Source organism: Babylonia areolata, chromosome 17 (genome assembly GCF_041734735.1).
Source record: "Babylonia areolata isolate BAREFJ2019XMU chromosome 17, ASM4173473v1, whole genome shotgun sequence".
Classification (NCBI taxonomy): Eukaryota; Metazoa; Mollusca; class Gastropoda; order Neogastropoda; family Buccinidae; genus Babylonia; species Babylonia areolata.
Window position 1 is genome coordinate 3,495,251 of NC_134892.1, and position 14,105 is coordinate 3,509,355.

Below are 14,105 nucleotides of genomic sequence, written 5' to 3' on the forward strand. Positions count from 1 at the left end.
GTTCTGATGATGAAGATGTTTGGTTGACCGACTCGTCTCGGACTAATGCTGTGTCAGTGTGTGAAGCAAACCAAACTCTGAGGTCCACATCAAAGTGTTACACGTGATGCACTGTTATCCGGGTCTGGTCTTGTCTTGCATTGTAATGTATTGTGCTGTGTTGCACTGTAATGCATGTCACTACTTTCTCACAGAAGGTTTCTCTGTGCGGAAGTCAGAATGTCCATCCCGGGGAGAGCAAGTCGCCACAGCACAATGGCGCCTCATTTCTTTGTTTCATTTCCTGTGTCCGAAGTGTTCTTTTTCTGTCTGCGAAGTATATGCATAGATTCGTGGTTTGTTTCCAGTCAGATAAGATTTGCTACAGGTTTCCAGACTGTACCAGTGTTTCTGTTGCCCCATTACATGGCACACATACAGGTGATTTCAGTTCATCGCATTTTCCAAAAGACTAGCACCCAGACCACCACTGGAGGTCTCGTGAAAGGAGTTTGGGGGAGTGGCGGGTGTGATATGAAAATACAGCCACGTTAGGACTGGGAGAGTTCTTTAAATCGTAACGTTAAATGGAGGGATACGTCTTTAAAGAAAAGGTTGAAGGCAAAAGCCTGTTAATATATTTTGGTCTTACAATTTGTCCTTGGCATACGTGTACATGGATGCCAAACAGTTCCCATTGATAAACTACACACCAGAAATACACATTGCCAATTGTTTACGCCATGGTCCACCAATAGCAGTCATCGTCCTCATCGCCATTAGCATCACTGTCGTCATCATCGAATCATCATCATCACCCCCAGCTGTTTTTCACGTGTTACAGGCGAGGCAGAACTGACAGAACCGTACGTTCCTGTGGACAGAATCAAGAAGAGAAAAAAAGAACACAGAAAATACAGAAAGGCTGCCGGTAAGAGAGAGAGAGTGCGTGTGTGTGGGGGTGGGGATGGGGGGTGGGAGGGGGGTGTGAGAGAGTCTGTGTGGGGGGGATGGGAGTGGGGTGGAGGGGGGGCAGGAGAGAGTCTGTGTGTGTGTGTGTGTGTGTGTGTGCGCGCGCGCGCGCGCGTGCGTGCATGTGTGTGTAGTGTGTGTGCGTGCGCATGTGCATGTGTGTGTGTGCGCACCCTCACACACGCACTCTCTTTCTCTCTCACTGACACACACACACACACACACACACACACACAGGGAGGGGAAGGGTGGTGGGGGGGAGTGATGGCCTAGAGGTAACGTGTTCGCCTAGGAAGCGAGAGAATCTGAGCGCGCTGGTTCGAATCACGGCACAGCCCCCGAAATTTTCTCCCCCTCCACTAGACCTTGAGTGGTGGTCTGGACGCTAGTCATTCGGATGAGACGATAAACCGAGGTCCCGTGTGCAGCATGCACTTCGCGCACGTAAAAGAACCCACGGCAACAAAAGGGTTGTTCCTGGCAAAATTCTGTAGAAAAATCCACTTCGATAGGAAAAACAAATAAAACTGCACACAGGAAAAAATACTAAAAAAAACGGGTGGCGCTGTAGTATGGCGACGCGCTTTCCCTGGGGAGAGCAGCCCGAATTTCACACAGAGAAATCTGTTGTGATAAAAAGAAAGACAAATACAAATACATTTTTTTAAACTTTTGATGTTGTTTTACCCCTTTTTCAAGCTGTGCTCTGAAATCTCGTTCTCTCCATGTGTTCTGAACAGTCATCTGATACACCCCCCCTTTCCCCACTCCCCTCTCACTCTGCTCCATGTCAGTTTCGACAATCGATTTTTTTAAAAAGGCGGTTTTGAGCGTTTTTCTTCGCCGCCAAATTCATTTCAAGCGAACAAAAAGAAGGTGGGGGAAAGGGAAGGGTGAGGGGCAGGGGAGTGTTGGAGAGATCAGGAAACTACGCACATTTGATTCAAGTTTTCAAATGTTTCTGGCGCCGACGATGAAATAAACGGTCACATGCATGATCACTCTGACTCATGATCTTTTTCAGTTTAACCTGGACATTTTTTCTTCAGTAACACACACACACACACACACACACACACACACACACACACACACACATATATATATATATATATATATATATATATATATATATATATATATATATCTTGGGGGGGGGGGGGGGGGCTGTGCCTATGAAAAGTTGCATTTTATGTATGCCTAAATCAGCTGCGGAAATAACTGTACTCTGTGCTTGTAGTTTGCTGACTTCATCCCCCAGTCCTAGTTAGTTCTTTAGTCAAACATGTTCGGTTTTAACTTTGACATCCACCTTTGAGTGCCTGACTAGCTCAACTGGTTAAGCACTGAGCTTGTAGTCACACTGTTGTCAGTTCAAATCACAGTCAAACAACATTAAAAAGACAGCATTTTCACAGCCCAACTGACAAGGTTGGACCTGGTGGTGTCAGCGTCGGTCCCCTCCCCCTCCTCACATCCCCCCGACACACTTTACTGGGATGGTTATCACCATCAGTCATGTCACTGGAGTTGGGTGTGAACGACAAACACTCTAACAGCCACCTCAAGTGTCCAACATGATAGAAGAGAGTGGTGGTAGGGAGGGGAGGGATTCATTTCACATTTTTATGACACCACCATTCAACAATAATATGCAAAGGGTAGATGGAGAATTAAGATATATATATTTCACACACCTGGGAATCAATTTCACAACCTGAAGGTGAACATTTATCTCAACTGCTCAGCATAATAGTGGATGAGGGGGTGGAAACAGGGGGTGGTGGGTGGGTGGGTGGGGGTTGGAGGAGGGGTATCTATCCACCCGGCACCATCAACAAGTGCTGCACACACAGGTGAGCTGTGTTGATTTGGGACACTTGGCAATCCGCCAACCAGAGGGGGCCCTGCACAAAGGCCGTTATTATGAAGCAAGCACGTAGACACCCTCGGTGTGTCAGCCTGACCTGATCTCCTTTCCCCTCCCTCTGCCATAAGGCAATCTTCAGTTAAGTGCACATTTCATGAGCCACATCGCGTCTGCCTTGTGTATTTGACAGCCAGTCTCATGGTCTGTGCTGTTGGCACATAGCCAGGTGTCTTGTTGCACAGTTCAAAGCCCCGTGTCGTCATTGGTGTGTGTGTGTGTGTGTGAAATAGAGAGAGAGAGAAACGGAGTGATATGGACAGACACACGGACAGACAGAAAAGCTGGATTGAGAGAAAAAGGAGACAGAGACATAACTGATTTTTATAAAGATGTCTGCATGCATTTAATTTAACGTCTTTCAATTTATGTGATATCAGATCTGTATGCATATGATGATATGATTTTGTGCATGTGCCTGAAATAGTGCCACTGTTTATCTTTGTCACTTCACATTTCATCACACAGTTGTGCAGTCTTTTTTCCTGATATTCACTGAGATGGGATGATAGGTCTATACCGCTTTGCTGGCCAGGGTCGGTCAGACTGTCTGGCTGTTCTTGTGCCCTGGCCTTGTTTCTTCTTCTTCTTCTTCTTCTTCTGTGTTGATTCGTCTTTCCAACACATGTTCAGTCTTTTTAAATTTTTGTTTCACTCTATTCACATTTTCGTTTAGTTTAGTTGGAATTCGCGTATCTTCAGTTTCAAACCTCTAGCTGTGAAGACACCCGTCACATACCTAGAATACATGTGCATGTGTCAGGACATGATAGGACTTGTCCTATTTCTTAGTCACTGTGGTGTATCACGTGATGTTCTATATAAATACAATTTAAGTGAAACTGAGAGAGAACTGAGGAGGGGAAAATCAGAGAGAAAGAGAGAGAGCATGTATTTCATTCGGCCGTTGAAAGGGAAACAGCAAAATAAGATGAGAGAGAGAGAGAGAGAGAGAGAGAGAGAGAGAGAGAGATTTGTTGCTGTTCTGCTGTCTGTGCTCGGTCTCCGACTACATGACTGATCAGACACAGTTCAGTTTGTATCACATCACATTCAGACCTCTGACCCCTTCTTCTCCCTGTCCCCCGCCCCCTCTTCATCCAGCCCACCATGTCTCCTTTCATCGTCATTCCCAATTCACTGCACTGTTGTCAACAACACTTGGCAGCCAGTGCCCTGAATACACCGCTCAAGGACATACACAATGTTCAGCCTTTATCTCGGTGAGCTATAAATACATTTTTGTTTACCTCCGTGCTTTGTCCTGTAAAATATCTTGACAAAAAGGTTTTCAGAAAACAGACACCCAACAAGTGTAAGGTAAACATTCATAAGGGAAAGCTTTTTTTCAGAAACCAGCTAACGCCATTAACAGATTTATGGTAAAACACATTAATTTTGTGCACAATGTGTGTGTGTGTGTGTGTGTGTGTGTGTGTGTGTGTGTGTGTGTGTGTGTGTGTGTGTAATCAATAACTTGGTTATTAATTGTCACTCAAATAAAATAAAATGAAATAAAATAAAAGAAACGTGTGTGCATGCTCAATCAATATAGCACCTGACAGTCCATTGATTCAGTAAAATAGTCAAACCATACATTTGAGAACATAATGATAACATGATAATATCAATAACTATAAAGGAGATTCAAGTTATATAACACAGCACAGTGAAACTCAGTGTCTACGCTGCACAATAACAGACGAACTATGCAAACAGAAGGTTATAGGAAAAACAGAATGGTAAAATTGAGCAACTAGTATCAACCATTCCCCCCAAATGCACACAATAACAAAACACACACGTACCCATGAGCACACACATACGTAACAACAAAGACATCAAACAATTACTCAAGACTGTTAATTCACTGTCTTTACACACATACACAAATTCTATTAATTGTCTGTACACAGCAACAGAAATTTGCAGCTCCACGTGTGCAATAAAATGAAACAAAACACAATATTGCATGTTGAATGCAGAGAAACATAGGCAGTTCATTGTGACAACACCGGCTTTGACAGGGCGATTTTTTCACAGTCGTGGTTTCAGTTCCGGGGCGTGACGTCACACATTGCTACAACGCATCACACAACCACCATAGCTCTGTACCTCTGTACCTCTTTCCAACAGGCCAGCACCGGTTTGGCATTTTGAGAGGCATGTATACCCCGTGAGATGACACATCACAATCATGGTCTCAGTGTGCATGCTGGCTGTCGGGGCAGTTAAGTACGTGTCAAACTCGTCTGGTGATCAGTCGTTTACATTACAGCTCACGCCGTTCTGTCCACACCGATTTTTATTCGTGGTTTTTGTGGAAATGATTTCAGTTTTAGATCTCTTATGGGATTCCTGTTGTACTGATTACACAGTATTAAGTATATCACATTACATTATCTGTGTACATAGATACATGTGTCTTTGACCTGTGTTGTTTCCAAATACCATGCATGGGGTATATTTAATGATAGATAGATAGATAGATTAGGAAGGAAGATATATTGCTGTCTGTGTATTTACAGCAGACTTCCTTGTTAGCAATGATGCTTCACCATACAAGACTGGCAGAAGCCTCTATACGGCTACTATTTTCTATTTTTGTATCACAATATATCTATAGATGCTGATCACATCCCAGTGTTGCTGAATTTAAACTTCACAAGTCATTATTCTGAAGTACCTCGCGAAGCAAATCTTTTTCTTTTCCTCTTTCTTTGGGGGATGGGGATGGACGTGGGAGCCTTACCTTGGCCATGACACACCACAGCACACATTGTTAGCATGCACAGCTGACATGCAAGACGAACGTACACAGACTGCATCAAGAAAATGGAACAAACAGCAACTTACAATATGGTAGCTGACTTATTTGACAACACAACTCATGTGTTTGCATCATGGCCACTTTGCATGCATCAGGGGATGAGTATCATTCATACTCAATACTGTCTTGCAGAGTGAGACAACAGAGAAACGTGTTTACATACACATTACCTGTTAGTGTCCTTACAATGTTTGCAGATCATTTTGCTGACACATGTGCAGTACCGGTAAACTATGAATTGCTTGTCACAGCGTTATGATTGTTGCTGTTTGCCCATGATTATGACTTATATCAGTGATGAACAGCCCCTGAGTCCAGTCAGTGAACTGTGATTTCTTTGTCATCATATCAGGATTAGGACTTTCACACCCTTGAGGTGCAGACCCTGAGTCAGATGTTGAGCCCTTGATTCCATTCAATGAAGTCTGGAGTCTTTTGTAATGAAATTATGGCCGCCTTAAATATAAATATCACCATGTTTTGGTCATCAGATGACGACAAATACTGTCACCTCAGTGTAGCAAATCAAATCAAATCAAATCAAATTATGGTGCTCAGAGCCTCGCTGACTATTAAGGTCCATTGGTGTGGCAGGTACACATTCCATGTTATCACATATGTTTCGCTTCAGCCTACAGATTTCTTACGTTCATTGAGAGGTGCCACTAACCCCACATGTCATGAATGTAAATCAACACTGTTTATGCCGATGTACAGAAGTCATGATTTTAGATACACGAGCCAGCGATCGGCAAGCTGTCCCTCTCTGTCTGACTGAACATTCAGAATGTTAAGTGGTAATGGGGAAAACTTTACTGGGGCACAAAGATTTGTTCGAGCCGAGAGGAATTTGTTGACTGAGACTCAACTGATGAGACAACTTAAGCCAGGTCGCTTTAAGCGGGGACTGCCAAAGTTCTGTATGCTGTATGTTATAGCATATGTTCACCAATAATGCAAGTGAATCACAGGAACAGAGCCAATGCATGTCACCCATAAGAGAATGCAAATGTAATGTGTTCTATGTTTATCACTTGTAAGGAAATATAACAATTTAGAACACAAGGTGGATGAAGGGTAGTGAACCCTGAGAACAGAGACACTGAGCCTTGTTCTGCGGGCGAAACACATAGTGAGTACACACCCTTACTGGTCAACGTATATTTGTATCGTTCTCTCAGCCACAGTGAAACTGCCGCTGTGGACACCACGTGGCGGGTATGGCACCTTTACAGTTATTGAACAGAACTTAAACTCAACTTCAGTTCACTTCTCAGTGACAGAATAATCAAAATGTGATTATGGTCACTATACGGTAGGAAGGAAGGAAGGAAGAAAGGAAGATATACCAATAATAAGGAATGAAGAGCTATGGTACATCGATAAAAACTAAAAGAGAACAACCCTGAGAACAGAGGAAAACGTGGAGGAAGAACTTTGTTCAGCGAGTGACATGCATACATTAGTGAGTCCACACCGCTTCAATGCTCAGTGGATCTGAATATTGTTCCCTCATGGGGAAACTCGTGCTGTGACAACACATGGCCTGCGCTGCACCTTCACAGCCGTGTTCACTGAGTCACCCAATCTGCACAACCGTGTTCCTCATTTCTCAAAAATGTCTTGTCTCCTTGAAACTGGGTGTTTTGGAAAACACAAAATTGATCGACAATGACTGGACAGAGAGAGGGAGGTCTGAGGGGGGTTGGGGGAGTATCACTATCAGTGGATGCATAGCTGAAAGGTGATTGAATATATATATATATATATATATATATATAATTTACATGCTCACAATTAGGCATCCAAAACACTTTTATAGCAAACTATGACTTTATATATCCATGTATATGTATCATAGACATAATAATTATACCCCTCCCTGACACTACAAATGAAAAAATGTCGATCTATAGAGGGAGGGTAGGAACTTATTGTTTCAAAATGACCTGGAACGAACTGCTTATGTTGATCTCACAGTTCAGGTATTCCAGTCACCATCTCTTTCGCTCAGTGTCGCCTTCTGTCTGACAGAGGGATAATGTGACCCTGTGGCTGTTTATGGAAAAAAAAGTTTGACAAAAAAGTTTCCTTTATGCACGTCACTGACACACCCAGTTCACATTTATTTATGTTATTGGTTGCCTGGTTCATCATCTCATCACACCTGAAAGTGACGAAAGCAGTGAATCACTGTTAAATTCAGTGTTTTCTTTCTTTCTTTCTTTCAGATGGAAAATCCCAACCTGAGCAGGAAGGACTGCACGAACAGCCAGGCAGTGACTGAACACGACACCGGGTGATACACTTCAGAACACACAGCGTGTGATGTGGCACTTCTTATCCCCGAGAGATGAAGTGTTCATGTTAAGATGGGCTACCTTTCCCTGAACTTTATATTATAGTTTTCTGTGGCGATAACCATTGATGAGTCCTCATACTTTCTAAGGACTGATGAAATTATGTGTTGTTCATATCATCTGAGAAAAAAAAGTATTTTACATAATGCTTGAACCTCCTGTCTAGCTGCTGTGAACATAATCTTTTCCTGGATAATTAAAAAAATAAATAATTGCCACACCCTCCCCGGTTTTTCTTCTCAGAGGATGGCGGGAGTTGCTAAAAACATCTGGGGGGTGGGCGGTGGTGGGGGGTTGGGGGCCGTGGGGGGGGGGATATTAAAACTGATTATTAAATCAGCTTCTTATCAAATAATGGAAATTAACAATTTCTCCTTTCAAATGAATGTGGACTTTTGTGCACAAAGGACATGACATCAAACCATATCTTTATTGTATAGATTTATCATTTATGGTTAATACAACATAATCATATATGTATGGATATGAATCATTATCACTTTTTTTTGTGGTTTATTGGTCTCTCTCAGTTATAATATCAATTCACTGCTGTCTTAATTGTACTTACAATGCATTCAAATGGACTGGTTTTGATCACAACAACAGACATCATTGAGACTGCCATTATGTACGGCTGCCCCATTTTTATCACTCTCATTCTGTTCTGTTAACTTTCTTTTCTGAATAAACATCTAAAAAATCTTTTGGTGATACCAACATTTTCAGGCTGTGTGACTTTGAAGGGATGAGTAATTGTGCTTGTTTACAATGTTTAAACTGGTTTCATTCAGTTCTTGGACATTGCACCATCCAGATGAAGAGTTTGTTGGCGTTTGATAAAATTATGATAGGTGTGAGTGGGTACCCGACATTGGTTGGGAATGTAAAAACAGCAAGAGAATAATTAAGAATAAGAATAAGAATAACTTTATTATCTCCAACTGGAGAAATTTGGTCAGGTGCATTATCACAACATAGACAAGTAAACAACATGGAGACCATCACTGTAAAAAACAACAACAACAACAATTATTAGGATTATAACGAAGACAAAGATGTAAAAATATCACATACATTGTTTCGTACTTTCATTCCACACATTGCAGGAAATATTAACAAATAAATAAATTAAATAAAATGAAATAAAATAAACATTATTTTGAATATGACTGTGAACATGACATACTATATTGCACACTGATTATAATTAAGATAAGAATAACTTAAATCATCTCACAAGGTAAATTGCATTTGGTGCAGCAAAACACAACCAGACAATCAGTACACACACATAGATACGACATTAAACATTACTTGATAATAATAAGAGACGGTGGTGGTGTGAAGATGTGTGTGTGTGTGTGTGTGTGTGTGTGTGTGTGTGTGTGTGTGTGTGTGTGTGTGTGTGTGTCTGTCTGTCTGTCTGTCTGTCTGTCTGTCTGTTTGTGTCTGTCTTGTCTTGTCTTGTCTATAATCCTCAGTGTGGTAATCCCTGTACTGGGCAACAATCAATAATAGGGAGGTGCGCTCTAAATGACATGTCTGTGTCCGACCGTTAAGCCCCCTAGTTCAGCCAGGGGAACCCGGGCGCCACACAGCATCAGTCAAACAAAAACAAAAACAAAACAAACAAAAAACAAAAACAAACCCTGTCCTGTAGCTATACTGAGCCTGAGGATCGCAGCCAGGCCTCAGTCCTGGTCTTGAATGACTGAGGGGAGATGGCTGAGATTATGTGGTCTGGAATCTGGTTCCACAGGCTGACAGTTGAATGGAAGAAGGAGTGCCTGTGGGAGTCAGTGTGGGAGAAGGGTTCCTGTAGTTTCTCTGGGTGGCCTCGGACAGTTCTATTTGTCCGCACTAGAGTCCCTTCTCGGGGTGCCACCTCAACCAAACCACCCATTATCTTGTACATTATGGTGGCTTTGCCTGCAGTGCGGCGCAGTTTGAAGGGAGGAGTTACAGCCTGGTGATAAGCTCGGTTGTACTGGTGGTGGGGCGGAAGTCATGCATACTTCGCCGTGCTGATGTGCGTTGTAAGATCTCCAGGTTGGTTGTGAGATACTGTTGCGAGGGGTCCCAGACTGGCGCAGCATATTCTAGGATGGGCCACACAAGCCCCTTGTAGCATGTTGTCTGGGTGGTGTAGGTGATCTGCTCAGGTTCCTATACATGAAGGCACTGGTCTTGTCTGCCTTTGCTGTTATGGCCTGGACGTGTGCTCCCCAGAGAAGGTCTTTAGACAATTCTACACCCAGGTATTTGGCTTTCTCCACCTTCTGGAGTTCCTCATTATGCAGAAAGTAGGTGGTAGGGAAGGGCTTTTCCTTCCTTGTCACCGAGAGGACATGACATTTGCTGGCATTGAATGACATTCGCCAGGTCTTCTCCCAACGCTCGAGTTCGTTCAGATCTTCTTGGAGGGCGTTGGTATCTGCTTGGGACCTGATCTGCCGGTATAGGATGGTGTCATCGGCAAACGGACGGACCGTGGATCTGATGTTTTTGTTGATGTCATTGATGTAGATGACAAACAGAGTCGGGCCAAGGACAGATCCCTGAGGAACCCCAGAGGCCACTTGGCCAATGGTAGAGATCTGTCCTTCAACGTTCACTTGCTGGGTTCTGTTGGTGAGGAACTCTTCAATCCAGTGAAGTGTTTGTCCACGGATTCCGTAGTGACTGAGTTTGAGAAGTTGGCGGTGAAGCACCTTGTCAAAGGCCTTCGAAAAGTCCAGCAAGATGGTATCCATTTGTCCTCCCTCGTCAAGTGCTGCTGCCAGGTCATCCACTGTGAGGATCAGTTGTGATTTACAGGATCTTCTTTCCCTAAATTCATGCTGGGCATCGACAATGATCTTGTGCTTGTCAAGGTGTGATGTAATGGCACTTCGAATGATGTGTTCCATCAGTTTGCCACAGACGGATGTCTGGGAGATAGGACGGTAGTTTTCTGGGGAGCTCAGATCTCCTTTCTTGTATGCTAGATGGACTGTAGCATGTCGCCAGACCAGGTATTTTTCCAGTGGCAAGGGAAAGTCTGAAGAGGTGGGCAAGTGCACGGGCTAGTTCCTGAGCTAATGTAACCAGGAGGCGACAAAGAATGTTATCTGGACCAGCTGCCTTTCGAGGGTTTAGGTTCCTCAGTAGCTTCAGCACGCCTCCTTCAGAGATGATGATGTGTGGCATGTTTGGGTTGGAGCTCTCACCTAGTTTCGGGAGCTCTCTCATGTCCTCCTCGGTGAAGACGGAGCAGATCTGCTCGTTTAGAACGTTGGCCTTCGCTGAGGGGTCGCTATATGTTACGCCTGCTTTCTTCAGTGGAGCCACTCCAGTTGTGTCGTATCTCTTACTCTTTCACACACTGCCACAAACGTCTTGCATCGCCTTCTTCTGTGATCAGTGCAGAGATGTATGTAGAGTGCACTGTGTGGCAGGCCTTCCTTGTCTCGCGCTGCAGGTGTTCAAATCTCTGCCATTCACGGTCTTTTTGGGTGGTCTTCGCCTTCTTCCTTGCTCGATTTTTCCTTCTTAAAAGTCTCTTGATAGTGTTGTTGAACCAGGGTTGGTGCACTTTGGTGGACGGAGTAAGTCTTCTTTGGGACGTGGTCATTTAGGGTATTGGTGAGGGCAGAATGGATTTTGTCCCACATTTCCTGGACGTAGTTTTCTCTAGGTCGGTGCAGAGCAGCTGCTCAGTGAGGGGAGCGGTATCCTGCTTCATTTTCTGCTCGTCTGCCTTGGCCCAGACGTGGACAGTGCGAGGAATAGGCTTTGTCCTGGTTGGTTGGATGGTGCTGTCACAGAGAAAGATGTCATGGTCACTGAGTCCTGGTAAGGTGGTGCATCGTGACACAAGGCTCAGTCTGAACAGATCAAGGATGTTCTCACCTCAGGTCGGGCTGTGGTTTATTTGCAGTAAGCCAGTGTCCTGAAGCTTGCTAATGTTCGCCTGGCTCTTGGTCTTGGGGTATTGGTGGCTTATAGTGTTGCTGGTCTTCCATTTAATGTCTGGCAAGTTCAAATCCCTTCCGAGCCAGACAACATTGCGCTGGGAATGGCATGCTTGCTCAATGACCCTGGTCATGGCAGTGGTGTACTCTTCAGAAGTGGCTGAAGGGGTTCGATACAGTGATCCAATAATAAGTTTTGAGTTTTTGATCTGGGTCTGAACAGAGACCAGGACCGCTTCAGCATTAGGGTCTCATGGGAGCTGGTGTGTGATGAGGGTCTTCGTGGCCACGAAGACACCACCATAGGAATCGTCCCTGTCCCAATGATAAACAACATAATTTGGAAGGAATAGTTCACTGCTCAGGATGTCCGGGCGTAGCCATGTCTCCACCCCCAGGACGATGTCCGCCTCACTGTATTCAAGTAAATTCCTCAGTTCTTGCTTTTTAGGTCTGAGGCTTTGGAAGTTGATGGTTAGGACTCTTAATACTTGTTTTCTTCTGACTGGTTGGGGTAGATGGAGGACAGGGTCAGAGATGGTAGAGATACTGCTAGCGGAACTTGTGTTGATGCGGTTTCTTGTCAGCTGGAGTGTTGACTTCGGCGAGGAAGCACACACAGGGTGGCCCAGAGTTTTTAACTGGCTCTCGGACTGGGGAACGTCAAAGTCACTTTCACTCGCGTCTGACGCATGGGTCAGGTTCGAGAGGAAAGAGTTTTTTATTTTTTTTTTTTTTTTTATTCAGCAAAGATGGTATCAGAAGGACGGGTGGAGAAGTTGGGGATTCCGCACTGAAAGCAGGTCCAGCTGATGCTCGTGGATCCTAAGGCTGCTACACACCTCTTTGCACATGTTCATGCAAGATGCGTGAAACCAAGTCTCACAGGCATCGCAGGCTATCCCTCTGTCTGTCCACTTAACAGCTTTGGCACAAGCGCCACATGGATATTTGGGGGGCATTGTTAGGAGCAGCAGGCAAACGAGAATGAGAATGTGTTTGTAGAGCATAATGTTGTGGAGGGACTAATTGACATTTCTCAGTTCTAATGTTCGCAAAGTTAATAAGTACAAAAATCTGGTTCAGTTGTTTACACCGGTGTGGTAGTCGGGGGGTGTGAGCTCAGCTGAAATTAAGTTTGCTGGGCTTCAGAAGAGTATAAAAAGAATCAAATACCTGATTTTCGAAGACCATAGGTAGAAAGTAAGTACTCCAAAACAAAACAGTGTCCCATACTTCATAAGAAAATAAGAAAACTAAATAAATTTGCAACAGCACGAAGCAGCCGATGTTCTCACTTCGCACATGCGCATCCCCCTGTGTGTGTGTGTGTGTGTGTGTGTGTGTGTGTGTGTGTGTGTGTGTGTGAAACTGAGTATCTAGAGTGGAACACATTTTGCATTCTGACGCCTTGCCATGCCTACGAAAACTGCTTACTGTCCAGCTTCTGTAGTCATTCATTCATTTATTTATTTCATTTTATTCTGTTTTATTATTATTATTATTATTATTATTATTATTCTGTACGCTTATAGTTGACTCCATCAAGTTTTTGCGCCTTGTACATATTATTATTATTAGTTGTAGTTCTTTTTTTTATGTATTTATCTTTTTTTTTTCCTCAAGGCCTGACTAAGCGCGTTGGGTTACGCTGCTGGTCAGGCATCTGCTTGGCAAATGTGGTGTAGGGTATATGGATTTGTCCGAACACAGTGACGCCTCCTTGAGCTACTGAAACTGAAACTGGTCTGTCAATTTTTAAGGCAGACAACTCCTCTCGGTTGCAAATAAAGGGAGATTACATTTGATATGCAATGTTTCTCTCGCAGAGGAGTTATCTTCCTTCTGTCTCGCTCCCCTGCACTGCATGAGGAATCAGGAACAGAGCCACCACTTCCTGCAGGACAGCCATCGTGCGGCATTAACAGGGACACTTTCTCCGTCATTGGACCCATACACACACACACACACACACACACACACACACACACGCACATACACACACACACACGTAATGGGGTCTCCCGTCGGACCGACGGATGTCAGGCAGGCTTATCTGTCGGTATGTGTCCTCATATGAGGGA

General features: G+C 44.0%; 2 protein-coding genes across 2 annotated transcripts in view; both read left to right on the forward strand.

Moving 5' to 3' along the window:
- Positions 1-1,699, forward strand: part of LOC143291360 (uncharacterized) — a 3,792-nt gene extending 2,093 nt beyond the window's left edge. The window contains exons 5-6 of the mRNA XM_076601202.1: positions 824-910; positions 1,692-1,699. Of these exons, the coding sequence (XP_076457317.1) occupies positions 824-910; positions 1,692-1,699 (95 nt within the window). The remainder of the gene's footprint in view (positions 1-823; positions 911-1,691) is intronic.
- Positions 1-8,337, forward strand: part of LOC143291437 (uncharacterized) — a 57,497-nt gene extending 49,160 nt beyond the window's left edge. The window contains exon 8 of the mRNA XM_076601295.1: positions 7,940-8,337. Within this exon, the coding sequence (XP_076457410.1) occupies positions 7,940-7,995 (56 nt within the window). The 3' untranslated portion in view covers positions 7,996-8,337. The remainder of the gene's footprint in view (positions 1-7,939) is intronic.
- Positions 8,338-14,105: the final 5,768 nt, after the last annotated feature.